This window comes from Danio rerio, chromosome 4, assembly GCF_049306965.1.
Source record: "Danio rerio strain Tuebingen ecotype United States chromosome 4, GRCz12tu, whole genome shotgun sequence".
Taxonomy (NCBI): Eukaryota; Metazoa; Chordata; class Actinopteri; order Cypriniformes; family Danionidae; genus Danio; species Danio rerio.
In genome coordinates this window covers 59,578,032-59,603,865 of record NC_133179.1, presented here as the reverse complement: position 1 = coordinate 59,603,865, position 25,834 = coordinate 59,578,032, and the positions used below count along the sequence as shown (strand labels likewise).

The following is a 25,834-nucleotide window of genomic DNA, read 5'->3' as shown; positions in this document are numbered from 1 at the left end:
ATCTTTGTTACATACCAGGTGAATAAGAGGCTTTCGAGAGAGCTAAGCTGCTCACACATGTTCTTTTCAACCTAAAAACGAAGAAAAGAAAACAAAATTGGCACAGAAACAAGTTACATTTTAATTGTTACAATCTATAGAGACTTTTGGAAGAAATAATTGATCTGTTAAGAGTGTGTTGACAGTCTTACAGAAACCAGTAATGAGCTGCATGTGCTTTAAGAGAAATAAAGGACTCTAAACTCACATAAAGAACAAGTTCAGTGATAAATAAATAACTAAAACATTGCTAATATTAGCTCATGTCAATGTATTGACTGACCTTTACAAAAATAAAACCTCAATGTGAAGTTCAGAAATTGTTTCTTTTAACGAATGATAATATATCACAGTATAATAGTATAAGACTCACATAACTATTATATAAGTGAATGTAGTTGTGTGTATTGAGACATCAGTGTGGTTTGAGTCTTCACCAAGTACACAAAGACTTCAACCAAGCAACTCTGAGAAGCTTCTACAAAAACAACACACAACTGTTGCATTACCTTTTAACCAGGCTTGGGAAAAAAAATAATTGAAATGTGCTTCATATCAAAGTACCTCAACATAAGTGTATCAACATTAACTACAAAATGCAGCAGCCAAACTAAAAAATAAGCTTCAATAGTCAATAGTCCTATAAAACAACAGCAACAAAACAAATGATGATGGCTAAATTCAACTTATTTTCCCAATACATCATTATTTCTCTTTAAAACTGGAATGTAAAGCCGCTGAACTTCCCATCCCCCACTGTAATGTGTCTTGAGTATTCACTGCTCTCCACTGCTCATTTGCATCTTTATGCCAGCATTAATGGGGGCCAATTGAGTCTTATCCAATCACATTCCAGATCCAGTAGCTCAGCAGGGTTGTATATATTCCAGGTTCCTAACAGAGGCTTCATTAGCTTATTTAGCTAAAAGAGAACAACTTTTGAGGACAAACTACGATTGTTGACTTCTACATTGCGATTATTACCAAATACCTACAAAGAAAAGCCCACTGAGGCCATTTTTTCATCCCACTTCTTCATTGAGGACTGGAAACGTAAGTTGCACATGCTGAATTTACATTCAAATAATATCTGAATGCTAACATTATAAAATGTCAAATCTATACATGCGTGGATGCACTGTTCAACGTTGTATTTAGTCCAGCATACATGAAAAAAGTACAGAAACACAGACTTGTTCAGTTTGTATCTGATAAAAATTTTGAATCAAAGATTCCAGTTGTAGAGGAGGATTTTGAGATCAGGAAGTCCTGGAGTGTCTGTGAAATTAGACCCAAAGTTGAGCCCACAAAGTGCCAAAGAAGAGCTCATTTTAGACAAACCGGTGGAAGATAAACCAGAAGTCAGAATCCTGCGAGCTTATTTAAGCGATTATGCTTGTGGTTTTGAAGGTGATGTGATCAACATAGATTATTGTTATTGACTTGTTTGTAATGTACCACAAAGATACAAAGACGTGGTTACATCAGTAAATGCAAGTGAATAGGTTAAAGCTATGGAAGAAGAAATGCAACTGTTAAAAGAATGCAACTTTTGCTCTCACCAACCTACCTGAAGGCAAAGGTCTAGTGGGTAAATGGGTTTTTGCAAAAACAATGTATGTTGCCAAAGAGAACAATGATAAGTCTTGTCTCCAACTGCTAACATGACTAGTGTAAGAGTGTTAATGCAAAGAAAATCTGATTGTTCATGACATGGATGTAAAAGCAGCATATTTACATGCACCAATAGAGTGTGACAATTCATAGAAAAGCCAGAATGTTATGAGGTAAAATCGAAAAGAAAAGGTGTGAGAAATGTATCAATAAGTCATGACTACACTGTAAAAAATTGCTGTTAAAAAACGGTCAGATTCTACAGTAAAATAATGTTTTTTCACTAAAACAGTAATATTCTGTTAAAAACAGTGCTTTCTGGGTAACATTTTTGTTTTCGAGAAAGTAACCAACTGCAGAAAACTGTGAGCTAACAGAGTTCAGATTCGATGTTTTGAAGTCTGTGTTTGAAATCACGCTTTGTGTCCTTGTTCACTATTTCATACACTAGTTAACTAATATAGTTCACCTGACAGTTTTAATGAACACTAATGAGTGAATTCAGACACTGATGAACACCTGCTGTTAATAATCACAATTACTGAAGAAAATAAACAAGAAACACAAACAGTGACTTGAGTTACAACATTAAATAAACTCAAATAAAATAAAACAGCTTCAGTCTCAGCAGAGGATCATTAAACAACTCCACAAACAACAGCAGACACACACTTATTACTGACTGATTTGACTGCCATACAATTCTCATTGAGATCCAACAGAAATTAAGGTGTTTTTTGTGTCACCGTAATGGAGTGAGGGGCTGATTTAGTTGGGCTCTTCACCCTGAAACTTGTTTAATAAGACTTTCCAATTGCTGTAATACGGAGTTTACAAAATGTTTGAACTATAGCAATAAAGTTGGGAAGTCAATAAATATAGAAATCTATTTGTCTGAAATTAGTTCTGATAAATGTTTTGTTATAAATCTGGAAGAAGAGCCTCATGCAATAGATTTTATGCTTAGTTGCAGGTATTAATTTAATTAATGAGAAGTGGAAACAGAAAAGATACCTCCGTAATTACTTAACAGTTGAGAAATAACATACGTAAACAGTTCAGTTATGACAACTACACACTCAGACCTCATGAATCTGACCTTGTATCTCAACAATGGTAACATCTCAAATGTTTCATGCTGCAATGCATGCTGGGAGTGGCACTGTACAAATATCCCAGCATGCATTGCGGTATAAATAAATGTTGAATAATGGTCTAACAGTTTTCTTTATTTGTGTTTGATTCTGCTGTTGTTTATGTTTAGACTTTCAGTTGCCTGTTTGTGAGTTAAACTGTTAATTTTGTTGGTTGTCACCATTATTGAGGTTCATACGCTGATTATTGATGTCTCTTTGAGTGCAGTTTACACCATAGAGCAGTGTTGTTGTCCAAGATATTCTTAAAAACTTCCAGAAATCATTGCCATATATATATATACATATAATGTTAAACAATAGATTTAACATTGAATAGGAGCAGTAAATTTTATTATACTAAATGAGAACAGACTCTGCCATTTAATAGCAACATGAACATCACCAGATCTTATTTAGGTTTTTGGCTGACTTGCCACAACAAAGGAGCTTTTCAAACAAAGTTCTCAACAATTGCAGCAGCCAAGATATATAATGTTAAAAATGACAGGGCTAAGAGCCCAACTAAAGCAAACTCTGTTCTCCATGATGGTGACGTAAAACTTTAGTAGATGTTATACAAAAATACATGTATTAAGTAATAAGTGTAGCTGGTGATGATGTTTGTAGAGTTGTTTAATCATCCGCTGATCATTTAAATGATTTAATAATTTGTTGTTCTTCAGGTTATTTCATTATAAAGCTGTGACTAAAGTTTTGTATGTTCTGTTCTTGTTTTTTCCCTTCAGTATTTCTTCATTTGTTCATTGTTAATGCTCAATTATCATTTAATTAGTCAGTTAATTAATGAATTTACTTCAGCTTTGCTCCATGTTTCTTGAACACTCAGTAGTGTGGACACTTCAATAAAAACTGAAGTATTTGCTCTGGGGTTTAAAGGGTTAAAGGTGTGAGAGGTAAAATCACAGTGTAAAAATGTATTTTAACAGTAATATACTGTTAATTTACACTACGGAAATAGACTGTAAAAAAACAGTAGATTGCTGGCAACCACAGCTGCCAGTAGATTACTGTTAAATCAAGGAAAAAACAGTATTTTACTGTAAAACCTGAAGCTAATTTCTTCTGTGTGTCACCGTTGTGGAGGAGAGTAGAGCCAGTGTATGAGTTAAAGATGAACAATGAACTTCTGATGTTATTCTGCATGTTTCTCTATTTAAAGACAGCAGCTGTTTAGTTGCTGATGCAGTCAGAATCTCTCTGGTAATTCCAGATTTACATGTATGTGTGCTGTTGTGAAAAATAAGACATTAGAGTTAAACCGAACTTTTCTAATTAACTAAAATAAGTTATAATTATAAGTATGCTTCTGAGCATATATAGCACAATACTTCATAAACTCATTCAGCAGTTGACCAAGTTGAGGCAGTTGGTTTCAGTGAGCAAAATGAGTTCACTTGAGTATTGTGTAAATCAATGTAGTCCATGTATTTTTACAGCAACATACTGTAAAATAACAGTACATTGCTGGCAACTGCAGCTGCCAGTATTTTACTGTTTTTTTAACGGGACAATTTTTAACAGTGTAAGAAAAACAAAAAAGACTTTTATTTTGGTGTGGTGTGTGATGTCATAAGACTGTGCCGCTACCGCACTGTGATTCAACTGGAGAAAGGTTTGTGTCAAAGCTTTTGCACAGATAAAAAACTGATTGATTAAAGTTTCAGGTTTTTCATTCAACGATAAATGATGTACCTGCTGTTAACAATATAATTTTAACCTTTTATACAACGTTGTTCTATCTTAATCACAGTGATGAGGACTATTATTTGAATAAAGATAGGATAAACGTTATTTGTACACAAGAGGAAATTTGTCTCGTGCAAAAAAAAGTGCTACACATTGCTGTAAGCGGACAATAAAATAAAAAACAAACAAACAAAACAATTAGGAACATACCTGAATAAAGTTTGAATAAAGTTACACTAAAGTGTGTAATAAGTGTTTTAATGAAGGTTAAATTTATTAAATAGGCATAATGTCATTCTGTTTAAAGTAAACATCACTGTATATGAGAAATTGAGTACTAGTTTTAATCAGGTCATTTGTGGCTATTGTTTCTTGCTCAGACTTACTATTTTACCTGATTTTTTTGTTAATTACTCTCATATAAAGAAAGTGTTAAAGAGAAGTTATTTTGTTTCTGTTCATTGTTTTATTAATTTTAAACAGGACATTTTTTTTTGTTTTATTCATTTTAAACAGGATAAATTGTCCAAAAGCAGAGGAAAATTTCCTGCTGAAGCGACTGATCTCCACACTGTTGTAAAGATGGCGTTTATTAAAGAGGAGAGTGAAGATGTGAAGATTGAAGAAACATTCACAGTCAAACAGGAAGATCTGCAGGAACAAACAGGTTGATTTTCATTCTCAAACACCAAATCTGATCCTCATTCAGATATATTTTAATAATAAGAATACTAAATTAAATCCATTCTTGCAGCCCTGAGTGTGCTGCCTAGTTCTCCTAAATGCACATAAGCACTCATTGAAAGACAGGAATGAGTTTCTTTCGTCACTTGTTCTCGTGTCTTTTGTCATTCTTTTATGTGTTATTAGTTTCCCATTTTCTCTATCTTCTTAATGTTATTGCTTTTCTTGCTCTTTTACTGTTTGTAAAGCATACATGAGCACTGGCGCTATATAAAATAAATAAAAACAATAAATTAATAAAAGGTTTAACTGAGTTGACAATATAAAGATTTTAAAAAGTAACAGAAAAGTGTGTAATAATTGTATTACCGAAGGTTTAATTTATTTAATAGCATAATGTCATTACATTCTAACAATACATCACTATAAGAAATGGAATACTAGTTTTAATCAGGTCATTTGTGGCTATTGTTTCTTGCTCAGACTTACTTTGATTTCTTTTTGTTATTACTTTCATATAAAGAAACTGTTGAAGCAAGTGTTAAATAGAAGTTATTTTGTTTCTGTTTATTTATTTTAAACAGGACATTTTAATTGTTTTGTTCATTTTGCTTTTCTTGTTCTTCTAAGCATCCTTGAGCACTGGCGCTATATAAAAAAAGTTTAACTGAGCTGACGATATTTGACCTACAGTATTCCTAAGAAGATATCTGCTATTACAGTGATAGTGTTGGCTTAGTATTTTTCATTTGCATATGTCACGTTGATCACAATTCCCTTTTTTCTCAACTTCTTTCTGGGTTAAACTTGATTTTAGTAGATGTTACTAGTTCTCACAGAAAGTATCTGAGTTAGAATTACATCATTATTATACTCTTAATACTTAATTACCAGCTATTGTGTAAAAAGTGTGTCATATGGATGCCCCCAATTTTAAATATGCGGAATTAAATAAATACTAAAATAATTATTTTAAAACATTGTACAGTAATCTAAACTATATTTATGTTGTTGTGGGACGACGTGAGACAAAAGGAACAAATTATAGTGGAACTAAAACGTTTAGCATTGCACTGACTACAACTGGCCAACAAACTAGTCTAAAAATGACCTTTTCTGCTTAAGAAATGGATTACAGCATGCTGATGATATGCAAACATTTGAGTGTGAAGTTCGTCAGTATTGACCATATTTTTTGTGCACCAGCAGGCGCAGCCATTGAATTTTTGCGTTTGACACTTTTTTTAAAGAAATAATTTTTAGATCCTAAAATCATTGTTATGCTGCTTACGCAAGGGATGATAACTCCTTTCATGGTGTAGCCTGGTTTGGAAAAGTCAAGGTTTTAAAACCGCCAAAATTTAAGTCAGAATTATTAGCCCACACCCCCATTGATTTTTTTTTCTTTTTTAAATATTTGCCAAATTGTTTTTAACAGAGTAAGGAAATTTTCAGTTTTTTTAAACACCATTTTAAGGACAGAATTATTAGCCCCTTCTGAATTCTGTCTTCAACTGGATGCAAGTGTTTTTTTTTTTTTTTTTACATTTTAAGATAGTATCTCCAGCAGAAAAGATATCTAAAGATGTCATTTCAAATCGTAAAGCAATCTGTTTTTGAAACTAATGAAAACAACAGATGTCAATGATTCATTTGAATGATTTAGCCTGACATGATTACTGCTCCAAAATATAATAAATAAATATTTCTCGAAAGAAAATATTTTGTGCTTAAAGGGGAAAAAAAAGTGTTTGTTTTATACCTAGACATTTAAAAGAATATATTTTAGAGCAGTAATCACAATACTGTGAAAGCATGATATTTTTATTCAAGGTTATCATACGTCAGAATCTTATACTGCCCATGCCTAATGCTGCTTGATGTTGCAAAGTCATATTTTCTTATTTTATTATTTTTCTTTGTATGAATAAACATGAATACACTTGTTTGTAGAGCAAGTAGTGTGACCCTTTTTTTACCGTTATTCCTGGTCATTTCTCCAATAGGCAACTGAAGCACTAAAACAATAGCATGTGAGATCAGGGGCTGTTTCATGAAAGTGGTTTAGAAAAGTGGAGATTAAAGTTGAAAACCTGGCTTCAGTGAGCCGAACTAATCGTCCACACTTAAATTGGTTCCATAACAGAAATTCGAAAATCATTTGATGTAACTAATCTGAGTTCAGTCAAAATAATCCAGATAACTTGCTTGTGCACGTTACTGTCATGAAACCCTGAAGGTTGAGCACAGATGCATTGATTATGTTGTGTGCTACCATGGCAACTACTTAGTGTTATAGAACCAATTTAAGCCCCTAGGGGTTATAAAATAATCCTGGGTTTTCATTAACAGACGTTTCACATTGGCAAACCCTGGGTTAACATTATTATTTGTATATTTAAGATGCCACTGTCCCTGATTGGACAAACAGCAGGTAACCTTTTGAGATGGCATTTCTGCATCTTGGCAGGTATATAAAATGTCACGACGCAGGTCTTCAGCTAAGCTTCTTTGGCTTAGTCTCTTTATTCATCAAGGGTCGCCACAGCTGAATGAACTACCAACTTATCCAGCATATGTTTTAAACCAGCTTCAACTCAGTACTAGGAAATATTTGCATAAGTTATATACAATAATGCAAACTCACAAATAGAAGAGTAAATTATGCGCACTTGCTATGAACATGCAGGATTTGCTCCAATCGGGTTTTCCAAGCAAGTTTAAAATGTTTAAATCATGTGGAAGATACACATGAGGGAACTTAACACGAGTAATCCAGAGCGAGTGCATTTGATCAGTTGCATTTAAAGCCACAGGCGCAAAAAGAGCTTGGTTTTCCTCCAGACCACCAAAATTAAATATTCTCAAAGAAATATGATCTGATTTTGAGCCAAAACCTCAGACACATTCTGGGAACACCAAAGACTTATTTTCAAAAAAATAAAAAATAATAATATTAATAAGTTTTTCTTTAAAAAAAAAATAATAATAATAATAAAGGTTCATAATAGGAACCCTTTAAAGATATTTATGAAACAGAAATGAAAATAGCCTCACCATTTACTGTACCTCTTGTGGTTTTTAACCTTTATGGGGTTTGTTCATTCTGTTGAACACAAAAGAAGATATTGTGAAAACAAATGTTAGCTTTCTTTGTGTTCCAGAAGAAAGGAATTGTTTAAAAGCAAATGAGAGAGTAAATGGTATGGTCATTTATATTTGTGGGTGAAACATCCATTTCATGCTTATCGCTTTGAGTCTTCATACTAAAGTTAACTTCTTCTTTTTTTTTTTAAGACCTGATGTTGCTGAAAGAAAAGACTCATCAACAGAATGAAATGGAAGAGAAACAGCAAGACATGACGACTGATGAAAAACCCACACTGACGAAAAAGACTTTGTCATGTGGAAGACCTCGGAAATCCAAACTTAGGTGTAATTTCAGCTGTAAACAGTGTGGAAAAAGTTTCAGTCAGAAGCCAAAGCTTGATGTTCACATAAGAGATCACACTAGGGAGAAAGCTTATACTTGCAAACAGTGTGGAAAGAGCTTCTATAATACAAGAAACCTAACAGTGCACATGAGAATTCACACTGGAGAAAGGCCGTACACATGCCAACAGTGTGGGAAAAGCTTCCATAAAACAGGAAACTTAACAGTGCACATGCGAATTCACACTGGAGAGAGGCCATACACATGCCAACAGTGTGGGAAAAGCTTTCAAACTACAGGAAACTTAACAGTGCACATGAGAATTCACACTGGGGAGAAGCCTTACTCTTGCCCTCAGTGTGGAAAAAGTTATAGTCAAAATAGCAACCTTGAAGTCCACATGAGAACTCACAATGGAGGAAGAACTTTTGTTTGCACACAGTGTGGTAAAAGTTTTGTTAAAAAACAAAATCTTGACCTCCACATGAGGATTCACACTGGAGAGAAACCTTACACATGCACAGAGTGTGGTAAAAGTTTCCCATATAAAAGCACACTCAAACACCACATGATAGTTCACACCGGAGAGAAGCCGTTTGCATGTGCGCAGTGTGGAAAGAGCTTCACATATAATGCTAACCTCAGGAACCACATGAATGGTCACACTGGAACCATAGTGTTCACATGTGATCTGTGTGGAAAGAGTCTCACACACAAATACTCCATAAAGAACCACATGAAGACTCACTCAGGAGAGCGTTTTATATGCATTGAGTGTGGAAAGGGCTTTAAACATAAAAGAAGCCTCAGCAATCACATGGAGCTTCACAATGGAGAGCAGAGTCCTCAAAATTAAGGCCTTGTCCACACAAACATGAGTATATTCATAACAGCAGCCTTTTCATGTAGTTTGGCTGTTCATTGACGTGAGGTTTATTTATAAACTACTTTCGAGAGGATCACATGCTTATTATTGTCCACGGCTGGTTCCACATTAACCAACACATGATTCACCAATCAGACGATTCCTAACTCACTATTAATAACCAGAGTTTCTAACCTTAGTTATCTTTATCTTGAAGAATTCCCCTCCCACCCCTACTCCTCCTCCTTTCTAGAATGGGCAATACAGCAGCCCAGTGATTAGTATTGTTGCCTCACAGCAAGAATGTCACAGCAAGAAGAGCCCTCACTGAACTGGTTGATATTTGTGGAGAGTTTGCTTATTCTCCCCATGCTCACATGGGTTTTCCCCAGTTTCCTTCCACAGCCCAAAAACACGTAACCTAAGTAAACTGAACATTCTAAATTGGCACCGTAGTCAAGCTCTTAGAAGCCATATATCTCCCTTTAGCCATCTGGATATCTGTCATTAGAACAGAAACAAGTCGGGGGAGTTCATCAAGATCTACCTGAGCTCATACTCCTCTCTCACCCTGCTTACGAGAGGTAGCCCGGGGCTGGAGGATGATTGTTACGGTCCGTGGGAGTTTGTATTTTTGTGCCTTCTCCCTCTCTGTTTTGCTTATCTCCCTTCGCTCTCTTCGCATCTCCTCGACTGTCATTCGCTCTTTGTCTCGCCCTATCACCTTTTGTTCCGCTACTTTTTCTCTACTAGGTACCTGCTGATTGGATCCCGAGCCTGTCACTCCTCATTAGGGCGTTTCCTCGTGGACCAATTGGATTTCGTTCCACGGACTTTAAATTCGACCAGCCCGCCTTGTTTTTCAGAGTGCTATGTGTGTGCGTGTTGGTTTGTGTTCCCTTGCTGCTGTTCATAATGTATGCTTTGTTCTGTGTTTCTGAATAACTACATCGATGTAAATTAAGTCATGGTTAAAGAGTTTATCATTCCTTTTTGGGGAAAAGGGAATAGTTTACTAAGCCACTTCACATACATTTTGCCCGTAGGTAACTTCAATGTTCAGAAACACTAGGTAAGTGGGTGAGCGCCACATTTTGTATTTTTGCTTATTATTTCAGGGAGTTTAGGTGTTGCTTCGCAAACGCTGAAGATTTCAGTTTCTTTTTCACATTTTGATTTTTATTAGTAAGTTTAGAGGGGGATCTTGTGTTCTAGTTTAGGTGGCTTTTGGTTTTGTTTAGTTCTTTGCTTTGGCGCCACTCTAGTTCCTTTTTCCCCTATAACTTTTGATTGTATTTCTTCTTTTTTTCTTCTTCTTCTTCTTCTTCTTATTATTATTATATATACATTGTACAAAGCGCACACATGTAAGCCTCTCTTTTGTTGGCTTCATTTTTCTTCTCCTCATAAAAGGAATAAATGAATTGAATGTAAATTTTGGTGTCCTGGTGTATTTTCCATCCATCTACTCAGAAATAATTTAATATTATAAGTGTTACGTTTATTTTCCCCGGACAACTTAATTAAACCGTAACATTTAATGATTTCTCAAATTTCATCATATACTTCCTTTAAAATACTAGATAAAATATCTTTAAAAACAATATAAAATTCACTACCCAACCCATCTATTCCTGGACTTTTCTTTTTGTTCAATCCACTAATTGCTCTTTTTATTTCTTCTTCTCTTATCTCCTCGTCACATTCTCTTTTTTCCCCTTCTTCTACTCTTGATTTTATTAGATTTAGTAATTCCCCTTTTTCTTTTTCTTTTATTCCCTCTGTGCAAAACAATTTCTCATAATATGATCTTATTTCTTCCAAAATCTCCTCATGTTGTTCTACTATGTTCCCATTTTTGCTCCTTATTTCTCTAATCATTTCTGACTTCCCTCTTCTCTTCTCTAGATCAAAGAAAAATTTAGTGCACTTTTCCCCCTCTACTGTAAATTTTGCTTTGCTTCTTAATCTTGCACCTTCAAATTTCTCCTCCTCCATTTCTTTCAATCTTTCTTGCAGTTCTTTTATCTTTTGTATATTTTTTTCCATTCTCATTTTTCAATTCGTTTTCTAGTTTTTCTTTCAGCTCCTTTTCCTTATATTTTTTACAATTTTGTAATTGTCTACAATATTTTATCGTAAACTTTTTAACTAAATACTTCACATTCTCCCACCACATTCTTTTGTCTTCATTATAAATTTCATTCCCTTTTTCCTTTTGAATAATTTCCTTTACACTTAAAACATAGTCTTCATTCTTTAAAACCGCTGTGTTTAAAACCCATACCCCTGGCCCTCTTTTCACATTACTCCAGTCTAGCTTCATAAAAAGTGGCTTATGGTCACTCAGACTTGTTTCTTCATATTTAATCTTGTTTATAAACCCTTCAACATTTCTTGTGCATAAAATAAAATCTATTCTTGTTTGACAAAAAAAAATTCCCCACTATCTGTCTTCTTGAGTACTCTTTTGTCTGTTCATTCCTTTCTCTCCACACATCAATTAAATTAATTTCCTCCATCAATATTTTTAGTTCTTTTCTCCCCTTATCCGTTTTAAAAACCATTCCCTCAGCCATTTCTAATTTACTAAAAACAGTGTTAAAATCACCCATGATAATAACTCTTTCGTGTTTCTTCAAATAATCTCTAAGTACATTAAAATACTCTTTCTTTTTGTTCTCCTCTGTTGGGGCGTGAACATTCACCATAATTACTTTTTTCTTTTCATACTCCATTTCACATATCATACACTTCCCCTCTTTGTCATTATAGATTGTTTTACATAAAACCCCACTGTTTTCTTTTAATAAAATTGCAACTCCTCTCCCTAGTCTCCCATCCCCATTATTGTATAACATTTCCCCACTCCACCTTTTTCTTATTTCGTTCATACATTCTTCCCTCCAGTTTGTCTCTTGTAGTAAAATCACATCTTCTCGTTTACACATTTCTTTCACTTTTTCAAATTTCCTGATGTCTAAAAGCCCTCTTGCATTAAAAGACACAATTCCTAAAACCATAAAAAATATAAAAACATTCATAAAAGACATAAAAAACATTCATAAAAAACATCATCTCAGTCCATATCTTCCAAGCCATTTAGCAACTCATACTTATTTGCGCATTCTATTTCTTCATCTTTTAGCAGTTTTTTTCTTGCAGTCTCTAAATTAGGCTTTATCTTTAACGATCTTCTTCTTTTTGCTGATTTCCCCTGTGTCTCTTTGTTTCCATCGTTTTGTAAATGTCCCTCTAAATCGGCTTGCTCGTCAATACTTTGGCCTTTTGTCTCCTCTGTGTCCAATGCCTTTTGAAAACTGTCTGTCATGTCCATTTGTGTCCAAAATGTGTCTTCCTGTTGTCCTTGATTTAAGTCTTTATTATTCGAATCTCTCAATTCTGCTGCTTCCAAAACACTCTTTAAACTGTCAGTCATATCCATTTGTGTCCATGTTGTCCCTTCCTGTTCCGTGACTCTGTCTATTCCATTAGTCTCATTCTCTTGTAGTTTTTCACTTTCAGATTCTGTTCTTTTTTCTTGTGTTGTTGTTTTGTCCTCTGACTGGATATTGTCTCCTTCATACATCTGCCTGCCTACCTGCTGCTCTACCTCCTCCTCCTCTTCCCCCATCCAACCTTCACATTTATTTAAAACCTTATTACAATCCGGGCACTTCACAGCAGTGCAAAACTTTGCAAAGTGCCCCCTTTCCTCGCACTTATAGCACCTAAAATCAGGACAGTCTTTTACCACATGATCTGGGCTCATGCACAGCCTGCACGTTTTCACCTGATGACTGTGCATCACCCTAAAGTATTGTGGACCTTCTGCTGTCTCTATTCTTGTGCTGTACGGGAGGGACGCCACTTCTTTGGGGAATCTGGTTTTCACAAACCTCGTCCCATCTTCAATATTTGTGCCCGGATAAAACCTTCTTTTAATTTTTGAAATGGGACAAACTCCCCAATGATCCAATTTGTCTAAAATATCTTTATCAGCAACATAGACAGGCAGATGCATGAAGGAGACAACAAAATCACGGTTTTGTAGCCTCTTAACTGCACAGTTTATCCCTTTAATAGTCAATTCGTCCGTTAACTCATCAGCATCTTCCTCTCTTTCAAGTGTTACTTCATATTCCTTGTTGTGTTTTGGTCTTACGGCCAAAATCTTTCCATCCCCAATCCTCTCCGTCACTGCTTTTATTACATCCATTGCTCTCACCTCTGTTGCTTGTCCTATGTCCACTGTTACAGTTGCTTCTTTTAGATAAATCCTTTTCCTTGCTTCCTTCTCCGATTGGTTTGTTTTTCGTTGTCGTCTGTCCAGTCCATTGTCATTTGCCTTCTCAACTCCGTCCGCCATTGCCAGGTCTGTCACCGTAGATCCGTCCATTGCAAAAAAAAAACTAAATAAAAAACACTCCTCCCGAACAGCTCACGCTGCTGGGAGGACAAACTAAACAAACAAAAAAAGTTTAACAAAAATGTATTTAAGACAAAAACAAAAATAAACAAAGAAAATCTGGTGAGCCTCTCTCACCAACTGCAGCCAAACACTTCCTGGAATGTACCACTATCACACATGCACAGGGTGGTATGGCCGTAAGCGAGAGAGGCTGTCAAGAGTTGGCTATTTAAAACAGGCGCAGCACCAGGGAGCTCAGCTGGCATCGACACAGCAACGACAGAAACAATGCCCTTGAAGGCGAGAAAAAATAATGGCAGCGAAGCTGTGACATGGGGAGGTGTATCAGCTGCCAAATGAAGGACTTCGAAAAGCTTACAGCACCTGGTATTCCCAGGCGGTCTCCCATCCAAGTACTAACCAGGCCCGACCCTGCTTTACTTCCGAGTTCAGATGAGATCGGGCATTTCCTTTTTTTTTTTTTTTTTATTAAAAAAGCTTAAAAATAAAATATATCATATGTAAACATTTCATAAATCATATACAAAGATTAATCTGTACATTATGCATTGATACCAAATCATCATAAACATGACATTTCACATTCACTTATATCTAGCATATCAGACATCTTATTTTTTCCAATCAACTTAAAAATTAAGCATCAATCCCTTTTTGTGGTCTACCGTTATAAGCTCATTTTCATGAATAAAAGCTTCCTCAAAAACATCTTTTCTTAGATATTTCCACATTAAATACACATTCTTTCTAACTACACTTTTAAACATGACATTCACGTCTATTATTTTTGCTTCAAAATATGCCATATTCCTCCTTGCCCATATTGCATACCTTGCATGACTCAGAAAAAAATTACATAAATTTACATTTTTGTCTTTGCAATTTGTATTTTCTCCAAATAAGAACAGTTGTTTCCATTCATTTCCTTGTGCATTTTTTCCCCAATTGTCTTTTATCAGTTGTTTCAGTTTTTCATGAAAAAATCCCAGCTCCTTACATTCAAAGAAAATGTGCATCAGGGTCTCTGGATCAGACTTACATACATCACACTCCCTGTTTACATTTCTGTTTATTTGATGAATCACAACCTTTGTGTATATTCTATTATGCCGTAACTTAAAATCTAAATTTTCACAGTCTAAGCTGTTATATTTCACATTTAAATTTTTCCAAATTGTTTTAACATTTAAATTTGGGAACAATTTTGGCCACACATTTTCAGATGCAGGCAGTTTGATTTCCTTTTCCACAAATATTCCATATATAGTTTTTGTTATTACATCAGATAAACATATCTTTTTACCATTTTTGACAATAAACATTTCTGGCATTCCCCAATTTCCTGGTTTGGCACTTTCTCTCTCAATCATTTCAACCCATCTCTTTGGTAAGCTAACTCTGATGTTTTCACAAACAGAGTCTACTTGTGATGTTTTTATTTCATCATCCCACTCCACCACAGAGTCATAAATAGCTCTGTTTGGTAAAAAACCTTTGACAAATTCATATACCATGTCTTTTACTTGTCTTATTCCAGCTTTCATATACAGTCTATTATAAAACATCCTCCCTCTCATCTGTATCTTTGGATTCAGAAATACTGGCTGCTTATGTATTTGATTTATATTTTCACACTCATATCCCACTTCCATTACAAATTCAGACCAAGCACTGCATACTTCTTGATAAAATACAGGTATGTTTTCATACATTGGTTTCTTTAAAGACATGAAAACCCCTTCTTCTCCACATCCACTACTTTTACTCAAATATTCTCTCATGAAACCTTTCCACCCAAATTCCTCATTACCATAAAGAAGTTTTTTCATTATTTTCACTCTTAATGCTTTCTTTTTAACATTAAGATCAATCAGCTTTAAACCTCCTTCTGTGTAGTCTGCTATTAATGTTTTGTTGGATATTTTGACTCCTTTCCCTCCCCATATGAAATTATTCAGAACCTCTTTTATCTCATTTAAAACCCACACCGGTAAGTCAACTGCTCCTAAAATATAGTTACATTTAGTTAGAAGCAATGAATTCACAACTGTGATTTTGCCCTTTAGTCTTAATTCTCTTAATTTCCAGTATCCTAAAACTTTTTAAATTTTATTTAAGATACCCGTCCATGTGGCATTTGTTGCTTCTTTTGTATTCACTCCTATATTAACTCCGAGAATCACTGTTTGTTCTTTTGCAACTTTGAAAGGTATTTCACACCCACTCAACCCCACCCCACCTATACTCATTATTTCAGACTTTTCTATATTGATTTTAGCTCCTGATGCTTTCCCATATACTTCTATATGATTCATTATTCGTTTTATACTTCTCATGTCCCTTACTGTGTACGTTGTATCATCTGCGTACTGATGAATTAAACTCACACCACCATATGGTATTTGAATTCCTCTTATTTCCTTATCTTGCTTTACTAGTGTTGCCAGCGATTCTATAGATATTGAGTATAGCATCGCTGACAACGGACATCCCTGCCTCACTGATCTTTCCAATGGAAAGGTGTTTGTTAAAACTCCATTCACTTTTACACAACTTTTTGCATTTTTATACAACAGCTTTATCCAATTTAAAATCTTCTCTCCAAACCCATATCTTCTCATTGCTTGTTCCATGAAATTGTGTTCTACCCTGTCAAATGCTTTATTTAGGTCAATGCATAGCATTAATCCTCCTTCTCCATCTTTGTCCATGCTGCTCACAACATCTCTAATTGTGCATATTGTGTCAGTGATGTCCCTCCCTGGTATGCCATAAGCTTGATTAGGTGAAATTATGCTTCGCACTACTCTTTTTATTCTATTAGCTAAAATTTTTGTTAGAATCTTATAATCTGTGTTTAAAAGACTTAAAGGTCTATAATTTTCCAAATTTAGCGGACTGCCTTTATTCTTGTAAAGTATGGTGATTACTCCCAAACCTGTTGATTCTGGTATCTCTCCTCTTTCTTCCATATGTTTAAATAATTTCATCAGTATCGGTGTTAATATCTCTTCAAAAGTTTTATAAAACTCATGCGTTAACCCATCTGACCCTGGACTTTTATTCACTTTTGTTTCTTTTATTGCTTGTTTTATTTCTTCTATGTTTATATCTCCTTCACATGTCTCCCTTTCTTCATCACTTAACTTAACGTTTACAGTATTTAAAACTTTGTCCACATATTCCTGTTTTGTATTCTCTTTCTTAAAAAGTCTTTCATAAAATAATTGTACTGTTTCCAATATTTTTACATAATCTGTTATCTTTTCACCATTTTCATTTTTCAGTTCTGTAATGTAATTTTTCCTCTGCTTTCCCTTTTCCAAATTTAGAAAGTATTTTGTACACCTCTCCCCTTCAAGTGTATACTTTGCCCTGCTTCTCACTTTTGCACCTTCACATTTTTCTGTTTCATACATCTCCAATACCCCTTTTATCCTCAGAAAGTTTTCTTTTGTGTACTCAGGGTTGTTTTCTATTTTCTCTGCTTCTTTCTCTAAATTATTTCTCATGCTTTCCATCTCAATTTTTCTCTTAAAGTTCCTCTGTTTTGAATATCGTATACTTCTTATTTTTATTTTCTCTTTCAAATCCTCCCACCACTCGCATACATTATTTTCAAATAATGGATTTTCCATTTCATACCTTATACATCTTTCAATGCTCTCCCTATATGCCTCTTCTTTTAATAAACTTGCATTCAGGCACCACATCCCCCCACCCCTTGATTCTAAATTTAAACTCATCTTTACCATCATAGCAGCATGATCTCCTATTTCAATAAACTTATAACTTACATTTTTCACATACTGCAATATTTCCCTTTTTACTAAACATAAGTCTATACGACTTTGTTTTAAAACCCCTAATACTATTTGCCTTCTTGAGAATTCCCTCTTGAATGGGTTCTCCTCCCTCCAGGCATCCACCATGTTCTCACTTTGCATTAATTCATTTAAGTATCTTCTGGATGCATCTGATTTAAAATTAATACTTTTTGACACATCAAGCCTTGTGCACCAAACATTAAAATCTCCAACTACTATGCAGTTGCCTGTGCACAGTGGTTTCATTGTTTTAAAAACCTCTTTTCTTTCAGTTTCTATGTTAGGAGCATATAAATTAAGCAATCTAAAGGATTCATTGTAATACATGAAGTCTATTCCCAACAATCTACCATTACCATCGTTATGTATTTGCTTTACATTATGTATTCCTCCCTTTTTAAGCAAAATCGCCACACCGCATGCTCTCTGACTTCCATGATTTACATAAATCTCTTCTCCCCAAACTTTTTTTATATCACTCATTTTATCATTTGACCAATGTGTTTCTTGCAAACAAATTACATCTGTTTTGAACTTTCTAATCACCCTCTCAAACTTTTCCATTTCTCTTAGTCCATTGCAGTTCAAACAGGCAATTTTCAGCAAGTCACACATTGCATATAGTATAAAAAAGAGGAGAACCCACATTTGAAACTGTCTTCAGATCTTACTTTTTTGTAGTCTCTTCTTCAGTGCCTTTCATTTTCCTTTTCAGCATCTTGATATTTCCGGCACTCATGTCCATTTCCTCCTCCAATTGTATCAGTGGTGTCTCTAAAATTCTTGTCATGAAGTCTCTTCCCCTTTGATTTTCCTTGTGCTCCTTCCCATCTTGGTTCGCTTTTTCTTGACCTCCTTTCTTACCATTCCCTCCTCCTTCAATTAATAATTCCTCTTCCTCTTGAAACACTTGCTTTTGCGGGAATTTTCCCATGGCATCTTGTGAGTCATCCATCGGCTCTTGTACTTCTTCTCCAGCCCTTCGTTCTACCATTATATCTTCTTCATTCTGTTCATCTTCTTCATCTTTTTCCTTTCCTGTTATTGCCTCCTCCACACTTTCATATAGATCCAGAGAGCTTCCCATGATTTCTTCCTCTGGAATTCCGCATACACACATTGCAGTGACCATCTTACACAACTTGCATTTTCCTTTGTCACATTCGCGCACATAATGACCCTGAATGCCACATTTATAACACTTAAAGTTAGGGCAGTCTCTTACAATGTGTCCTGGTTGGATACAGACTCTGCAGACTTTCACCTGTCTGTCATGTATGACCCTAAAATGTTCTGTTCCTGTCAGCGTCTCAAACTTTGTTGAGTATGGTAGCGATTTCACAGTATCCGTGAACTTAACTTTTAGAAATCGTGTTCCATCTGCAATATTCGTTCCTGGCAACATTCTCCTTTTGACAGGTGAAGCTGCTTTCACTCCCCATTCAGTTAGTTTTCCAATTATTTCCTCATCTTCAATGTATGTTGGCAGATTCAGAAAAGAGACCACCATCTCATTGTTGTTTATTTCCTTTACCATTATCCGGCTGTTTTTTACCTTCAGCCCATCCAGTATTTTTTCTTTCCCTTCCTCTTCATTCATAGTTAATTCATACTCTTTTGGGTTCTTATATCTGCATCCAATTACAACACCACAATCTTCTCTCACTTTCTTCAAAAGCTCCATCATTGTAATTTTATCTTCTCCCACAATTTCAACCAATACTGTTAGCTTTTTCTGAAAAACACGTCTTCCTTGGCCATCATCTCCATCCAAGCTTACAATCTGCTCACCTCTTTGTTTTTCCATCTTAATGCTGTTTAGCCGTTGTCTTTAGCAGTCCAGTAGACAAACAAAAATAAAGATTCCCCAAACAGCAAAAATGCTGAGTGGGGAGTGATAAACTCCAACTAAAAACCTTCTTGATCCTCTTTTGGTCTTCTTAAAGAAAAAACAATCCAAAAACTAGAAAGAAAAAAAAAGCTTTCAAAACAATAAGTGTTCTCACACTACTTCTTCTACCAATCTTCACACTTCCTTCCTTGCTCAATAGGGCCTCAGGCATTTCCAGGGTGGTATGGCCGTAAGCGAAAGAGGCCGTCAAGAGTTGGCTATTTAAATCAGGCGCAGCACCAGGGAGCGAGCGCAGCTCAGCTGGCATCGACACAGCACCGACAGAAACAATGCCCTTGAAGGCGAGAAAAAAAAATGGCAGCGAAGCTGTGACACGGGGAAGTCTATCAGCTGCCAAATGAAGGACTTCGAAAAGCTTACAGCACCTGGTATTCCCAGGCGGTCTCCCATCCAAGTACTAACCAGGCCCGACCCTGCTTTACTTCCGAATTCAGATGAGATCGGGAATTTCCAGGGTGGTATGGCCGTAAGCGAATGAGACCGTCAAGAGTTGGCTATTTAAATCAGGCGCAGCACCAGGGAGCGAGCGCAGCTCGGCTGGCATCGACACAGCAGCGACAGAAACAATGCCCTTGAAGGCGAGAAAAAACAAATGGCAGCGAAGCTGTGACACGGGGAAGTCTATCAGCTGCCAAATGAAGGACTTCGAAAAGCTTACAGCACCTGGTATTCCCAGGCGGTCTCCCATCCAAGTACTAACCAGGCCCGACCCTGCTTTACTTCCGAGTTCAGATGAGATCGGGCATTTCTTTTTTTTTTAAACATTTAAATACTTCACAAAATTTCACAAAACAATTACATTAAAATAAACATTCTTCATAAAATAACATCCTCTTTGGGCATTTTCCACTTTAAACTACTTAAAACATTAAACACTTCATCATTAAAAACATCATAAAAGCTTGGTAACATATCTTCTCCTTTAAAATACCAGTACATACTTTTTATGTATCTTTCCATTTTTCGTTTTAGTACATTCCACACATTTAAAACAACTTTTTCATGTTTTGCTACATTTCTTCTTTCCCACACACATTTTTTAATCATCATTATAAGAAGATTTACAAACTTTTTGTTTTTGTTTTCCATATTCCATCCGAACATCACCAGAGTATTCCATTCCAATTGATCTTCATCCCAGTCTTTTAATAAATCTTTTAGCATTTTTTGGCATTTCATGTAAAAACATTCTAATTCTTTACAGTATAAAAACAGGTGTAAAATTCCTTCATCTTCTTGAAAACAAACCTTACATGTTGCATTTGGTTCTCTCTGTATCTTTGTTAAAATGCACTCAGTAAAAATTGCCTTGTGTCTTATAAAATATTCAAAACATTCCAATCTTGTTTCTATTATTTTCCCTCTCATGTTTTTCCATATATTTTCCTACACTATTCAATCTTTGTACCCAAAAGTTATTTGCTATTGGTTCTTGAAATACACTATCTCTAAAATACACATAAAAGTCTTTCAGTAAACAATCTTTAAAATTACAAAGCTTTCCTTTTAAATAGACATGTATGATTTTTTCATTCCCACCTTCTTCCATATTTTCTATTCTTGTAATCCATTCTTTTGGTATGGCACCTTTGACCGTTTCAAGTTTGTTTTCTATTTCCTTTACACTGTATTCCTCTTTAGCTTCTTCCATTAAGTCTACTATATATTGCTTAGTTAAAAATCCCTTTTTGAATTCATAAAGAACATCCCTTATTCTTAAAATCCCCACATCCATCCATTTTTTTAAAAAATAGTTCCTTCCCTTCTTTTCAAATACTTTTATTTAAAAACAAAGGTTGATTTAGCAAGTTTTCTCTTCCCTTTACTTGGTAAAATACTCCGTCTAAAAATTTCCCCCATGCACTTAAAATTTCTTGATAAAACCCTGGTAACTTTTCCGTCATCCAGTTTTTAGTTTTTAACCAAAGAATGTCTTCTCCTAAGTTAAAATTGCCAACTTTGTTTAAAAAATATTTCATAACCTTTTTCCATTCTGTTGAGTTCCCCTCTTGTAAAAGCTTTTTAACTATTTTGACTCTAAGACAATTCTTCCTTTGTTTAATATCCATCAATCCTATCCCTCCTTCTTCTGCTGCTCCTATTATTCTATTGTGAGCAATTCTTGGGGGTTTCCCCTCCCATAAAAAATCTTGAACACACTTTTTCAATCTCGCTTCTATCCAACATGGCATTTCTGTTACATATAATTTATACCATAGCTTTGATGTCATTAAAACATTTAATATTAAGGCTTTACCCTTTAAGCAAAGTTCTCTCATCCTCCAAAAATTTTATCTTGATTCTATTCCTCCTATTAGATCATCCCACATCTTTTCTGTTGCTTTTCTTTCATTTTTACCAATTAAAATTCCTAAAATTTTCAGTTCTTCTACTTCTCTAAATTGGAAACAATCTGTTAAAATATCTGCTTTACCAAACCTCATATATTGTGTTTTATTTTCATTTATTTTGCTTCCTGTTCCCTTACAAAACTCCTGTACTTTTTTCATGGCTTCTTTTACACTCTTTTTCTCCTTCACTATTATTGTTGTATCATCAGCATACTGGTATATTTTTCCTTCATCCTCCTCTTCTTCTATTTTTATTCCTTTATTTTTAGTTTCTTGTTTTATTGCTAGCCCTAAAGGTTCTGCGACTAGGGAATATAATAGCGCTGAAAGAGGACATCCTTGTCTAATTGATCTTGTAATTTTAAAACAATCTGTTAAAAAACATTGCATTTTACTTTTGTTAAAGCCCCTTTATATAAAATTTTAATCCAATTAATAAAATTCTCTCCAAATCCAAATGTTTTGAGTACATCAAATAAGTATGTTCTACTCTGTCAAAAGCCTTTTCAAAATCTAAACTAATTAAATTCCCATTCATCTTCTTTTCTTGTAAATAATCTATTGTGCTTTTAATGCTCATTGTTACATGTGCAATATCTCTCCCTTTTATTGCATATGCTTGGTTTGATTTAATTAATTTAGGCATCACTTCCTTTAATCTATTTGCTAAAACTTTTGCTAAAATCTTTAAATCTGTATTCAACACTGTTATTGGTCTATAATTTTGTAATTCAGTTTTTGCTCCTTTTCTTTTATATATTAACTTCATTAATCCCATCCCCATTCTTTCATTCATCTCTTTACATTTAAAAATATCTTTAAAAACAATATAAAATTAATTTCATATTACATCTATACCTGGACTTTTCTTTTTATTTATTGATTTATTGCAATTTCAATCTCTTCTATTTCTCTGTCACATTCTTTGTTTTCATCTTTTTCTAGTTTTACTTTTATATAATTTAGAATCTTCCTTTCTTTTTCTTCATCAATACATTTTTATTTAAAAAGATCTACATAAAAATGTTTGATTTCTTCTAGTATTTCTGTTTCCTTTTGCAATTTTTAAATTTTTACTTTTAATTTCCTTTAGTATTCCTGCTTTAACTCTTTGCTTCTCCAAATCAAAAAAAAAAAAAAAGAATTTTGTGCATTTTTCCCCTTCTACTGTGTATTTAGATCTGCTCCTCAACATTGCCCCCTTATATTTGTCCTTTTCTAAATCTAGTAATTTTTTATTTAAAATGAAGGAATTCAATTTATTAGATTTTTAAAAATCTTTATTTTTCTTGTTTAATTCTTTTTTTTAAAAGATGTTTTAACTTCTTTTTCTGTATACTTTTTACATCTTTGTAGTACTGAACAATATTTGATTGTGTATTTTCTTATTTGATATTTTGCATTTTCCCCACCATATCCTTTTATCTTCATCATACATTCTATTTTATTTTCTTTCTCTATCAATTTTTTTATTTTTTTAAACATACTCTAAAATGGTTGTATTTAAAATCCAAGTCCCTGGTCCCCTTTGAACATTCTCCCATTCTATTTTAAATGTTAAAGCTTGTGATCACTAAAACTGTTTTCCTTATATTTCAGATTTTCTATAAAATTCTCAATATTCCTAGTACATAAAATAAAATCTATTCTTGTTTGACATAAAATTCCCCACTATTTTTGTCTCCTTGAAATTTTTTTTCTCTATTTCTCTCCCTCTATATAAATATATATACTCAGTTATTTTCTTTTAACTCATTTAGTTCCTTTCTTCCTATATCAGATTTAAAAACGATTCCATCTGCCATATTTTTGTTGGGTGGTTGCTAAGGTGTTGCTAAGGCGTTGCTAGGGGGTTGTTAAGCAGTTGATAGGCGGTTGCTAGGTGGTTGCTAAGGTGTTGCTATGTGAGATTACGGCATCCTAAGAAAACTGTTGTGAAGATCAGTATCCATGGCCCCCCAGTAGGGATACTGATTAACTGAGTAACATGAAAAGTGCATTTTGCAGAAAACAATTTGTGGTGCGTGTAAAAATGTGTTTCCTCATAGGAGATGGCCATAGGAGGTGGGTGCTTGGTTAAGTGAAGGGGGGGCCGTGTGGAAGAAAGGTGAGTAGGGAGGGTTAACTGTTGGGGAGGGTTAGTAATGGATGGAGGTGGGTGCTTAGTGAAGGGATGTAGAGGAGAAAAAGGTGGGGATACTGGAGGAGGGGAAAAGAGTAGGGAGAGGAAGAGCGTAAGGACTTGTAGAGAAAGACTGAGCAGAGATTTTATTCCTGTCCATGTTGCTGTTGATGATGTGAGAGTAGTTTTAATGCCACTGTTTTTGTAATGCTGCTGCTGTTATTGTTGATTTTTCGTAGTCAGATGATGGTAGTAGAATTGCTGATGGGTTGTAGAGGGATGTTGAATTTTAGAAGCTTGTAAAGGAGCTGGAGCAGTCCTGTCAACAGCTTTCATGGGAAAACGAAGATAAGGAAGTCATTTTTGCTAGGCTTCTTATAGAACAGCACCCAGGGCAATAGAGAGATAGACTGAGAAAATGGTTAGTGTTAGGGCATGTTCTGAGATAACATCGAACAGCACCCAGGGCAACAGAGAGATGGACTGAGAAAATGGTTAGTGGTAGGGCATGTTCTGAGATAACATCGAACAGCACCCAGGGAAACAGAGAGTGCATGGCACAAATAAAAGGCCTCCAGTGACCTTAGCAGGTACCAAACCCAGCTGGCATCATTAGCCTCCCAGCTCCATTTGGCCAAAACCCCATACTACCATAATAAAATTAACACCACTTCAGACATACGCAAACTATTTAGGACATTTAATACCCTGCTCTGTCCTCCTCCCCCAACTACTTATCAGCTGGCCTCCTTCTTTACACACAAACACTCAAATTTAAATCTCCATCAAACAACACTCTCTGAAGAAAAATTCATTCTCTTCCTTCACTTCATACTGGCACATTCCCAACCAGCTTTAAGCAGGTGTACCGAAGGCCAGCTAGTGAAGTGCTGTGCAGGTAAACCTCATTCCTCTGACCTATAAAGGTGCTCTAGTGACAGACACTAGAGGCCATGGTCTTTAGCCTACTTGTTAGAGCAACTGCCATGCAAAAGGTCGCCGGTTCGATCTTAGCTCAGAGCGGGTTGGGTGGTGTAGGGCCATGGGTGTTACACAGGCCTGGGTAACCTCACTGTTCAAAAAAAATCATTCAACACCTCATTGGATGAAAAATACAGACCAGTCTCTCTCTCCTTCTATATATTGTCAAAACACTACAAAGGGCTGCTTTCAACTAAATTTCCAGATTTTTAACTCACATCAAACTGCCTGAAGGATATTGGTTTGGAAAAAAAAACATCACCAACTGCTCAATCATCTGCTTACATCACCTTTCCTGCAACTCCACACATTCAAGACAATTTCTCAATCCAGCTGGGATAATCATTCTGAATGATGATTCTGAATGAATCTGAATGGTGATTCTGGATGATCAGTTGTCCTTCAAAGAGGAGATTGCTAACAAAGCTCCAACATCTAGATCTGCACTTTTTAACGACAGAAAAATCAGACTCTTCTTAACAGATCATGCTGCACAACTTTTGATGCAAACTCTTGTCATTTCAAGGCTGGACTCTAACAGTGCTCTTCTTGCTGGATTCCCATCCTGCACCCTTAATCCTCTACAGATGATCCAGAATGCTGCAGCTTATCTGGTCTTCAATGAGAGCCCATGTAACTCCTCTCTTTATCTCTCTGCATTGGTTACCGCTCGAGGCTCATATCAAGTTCAAATCACTGGCACTGCACAGCCTCTTACCTCCAACTACTGC

At 35.1% G+C, this 25,834-nt stretch overlaps 3 protein-coding genes and 1 non-coding gene across 7 annotated transcripts in view; 2 read left to right on the top strand and 2 right to left on the bottom strand.

Annotated features, from left to right (window-relative positions):
• LOC137491131 (uncharacterized) overlaps positions 1-10,913 on the top strand; it is a 246,822-nt gene extending 235,909 nt beyond the window's left edge. Inside the window, exons 1-3 of one of the 2 annotated variants that reach the window (XM_068220192.2) lie at positions 948-1,092; positions 5,013-5,163; positions 8,478-10,913. In XM_068220192.2, coding sequence (XP_068076293.1) covers positions 5,079-5,163; positions 8,478-9,469 — 1,077 coding nt within the window. In that variant the 5' untranslated portion in view covers positions 948-1,092; positions 5,013-5,078 and the 3' untranslated portion in view covers positions 9,470-10,913. Of the gene's footprint in view, positions 1-947; positions 1,093-5,012; positions 5,164-8,477 lie in introns of those variants that run through there. The other variant, XM_073948593.1, reaches the window with a different exon arrangement.
• Positions 1-25,834, top strand: part of LOC137491106 (uncharacterized) — a 1,257,671-nt gene that overhangs the window by 610,853 nt on the left and 620,984 nt on the right. The gene's annotated exons all lie outside the window — the stretch shown is intronic.
• LOC100329723 (uncharacterized) overlaps positions 1-25,834 on the bottom strand; it is a 399,138-nt gene that overhangs the window by 177,790 nt on the left and 195,514 nt on the right. The gene's annotated exons all lie outside the window — the stretch shown is intronic.
• LOC137493719 (5S ribosomal RNA) lies at positions 20,003-20,121 on the bottom strand. The gene has a single exon (XR_011013694.1). It is a non-coding gene; the product is annotated as a 5S ribosomal RNA (ribosomal RNA).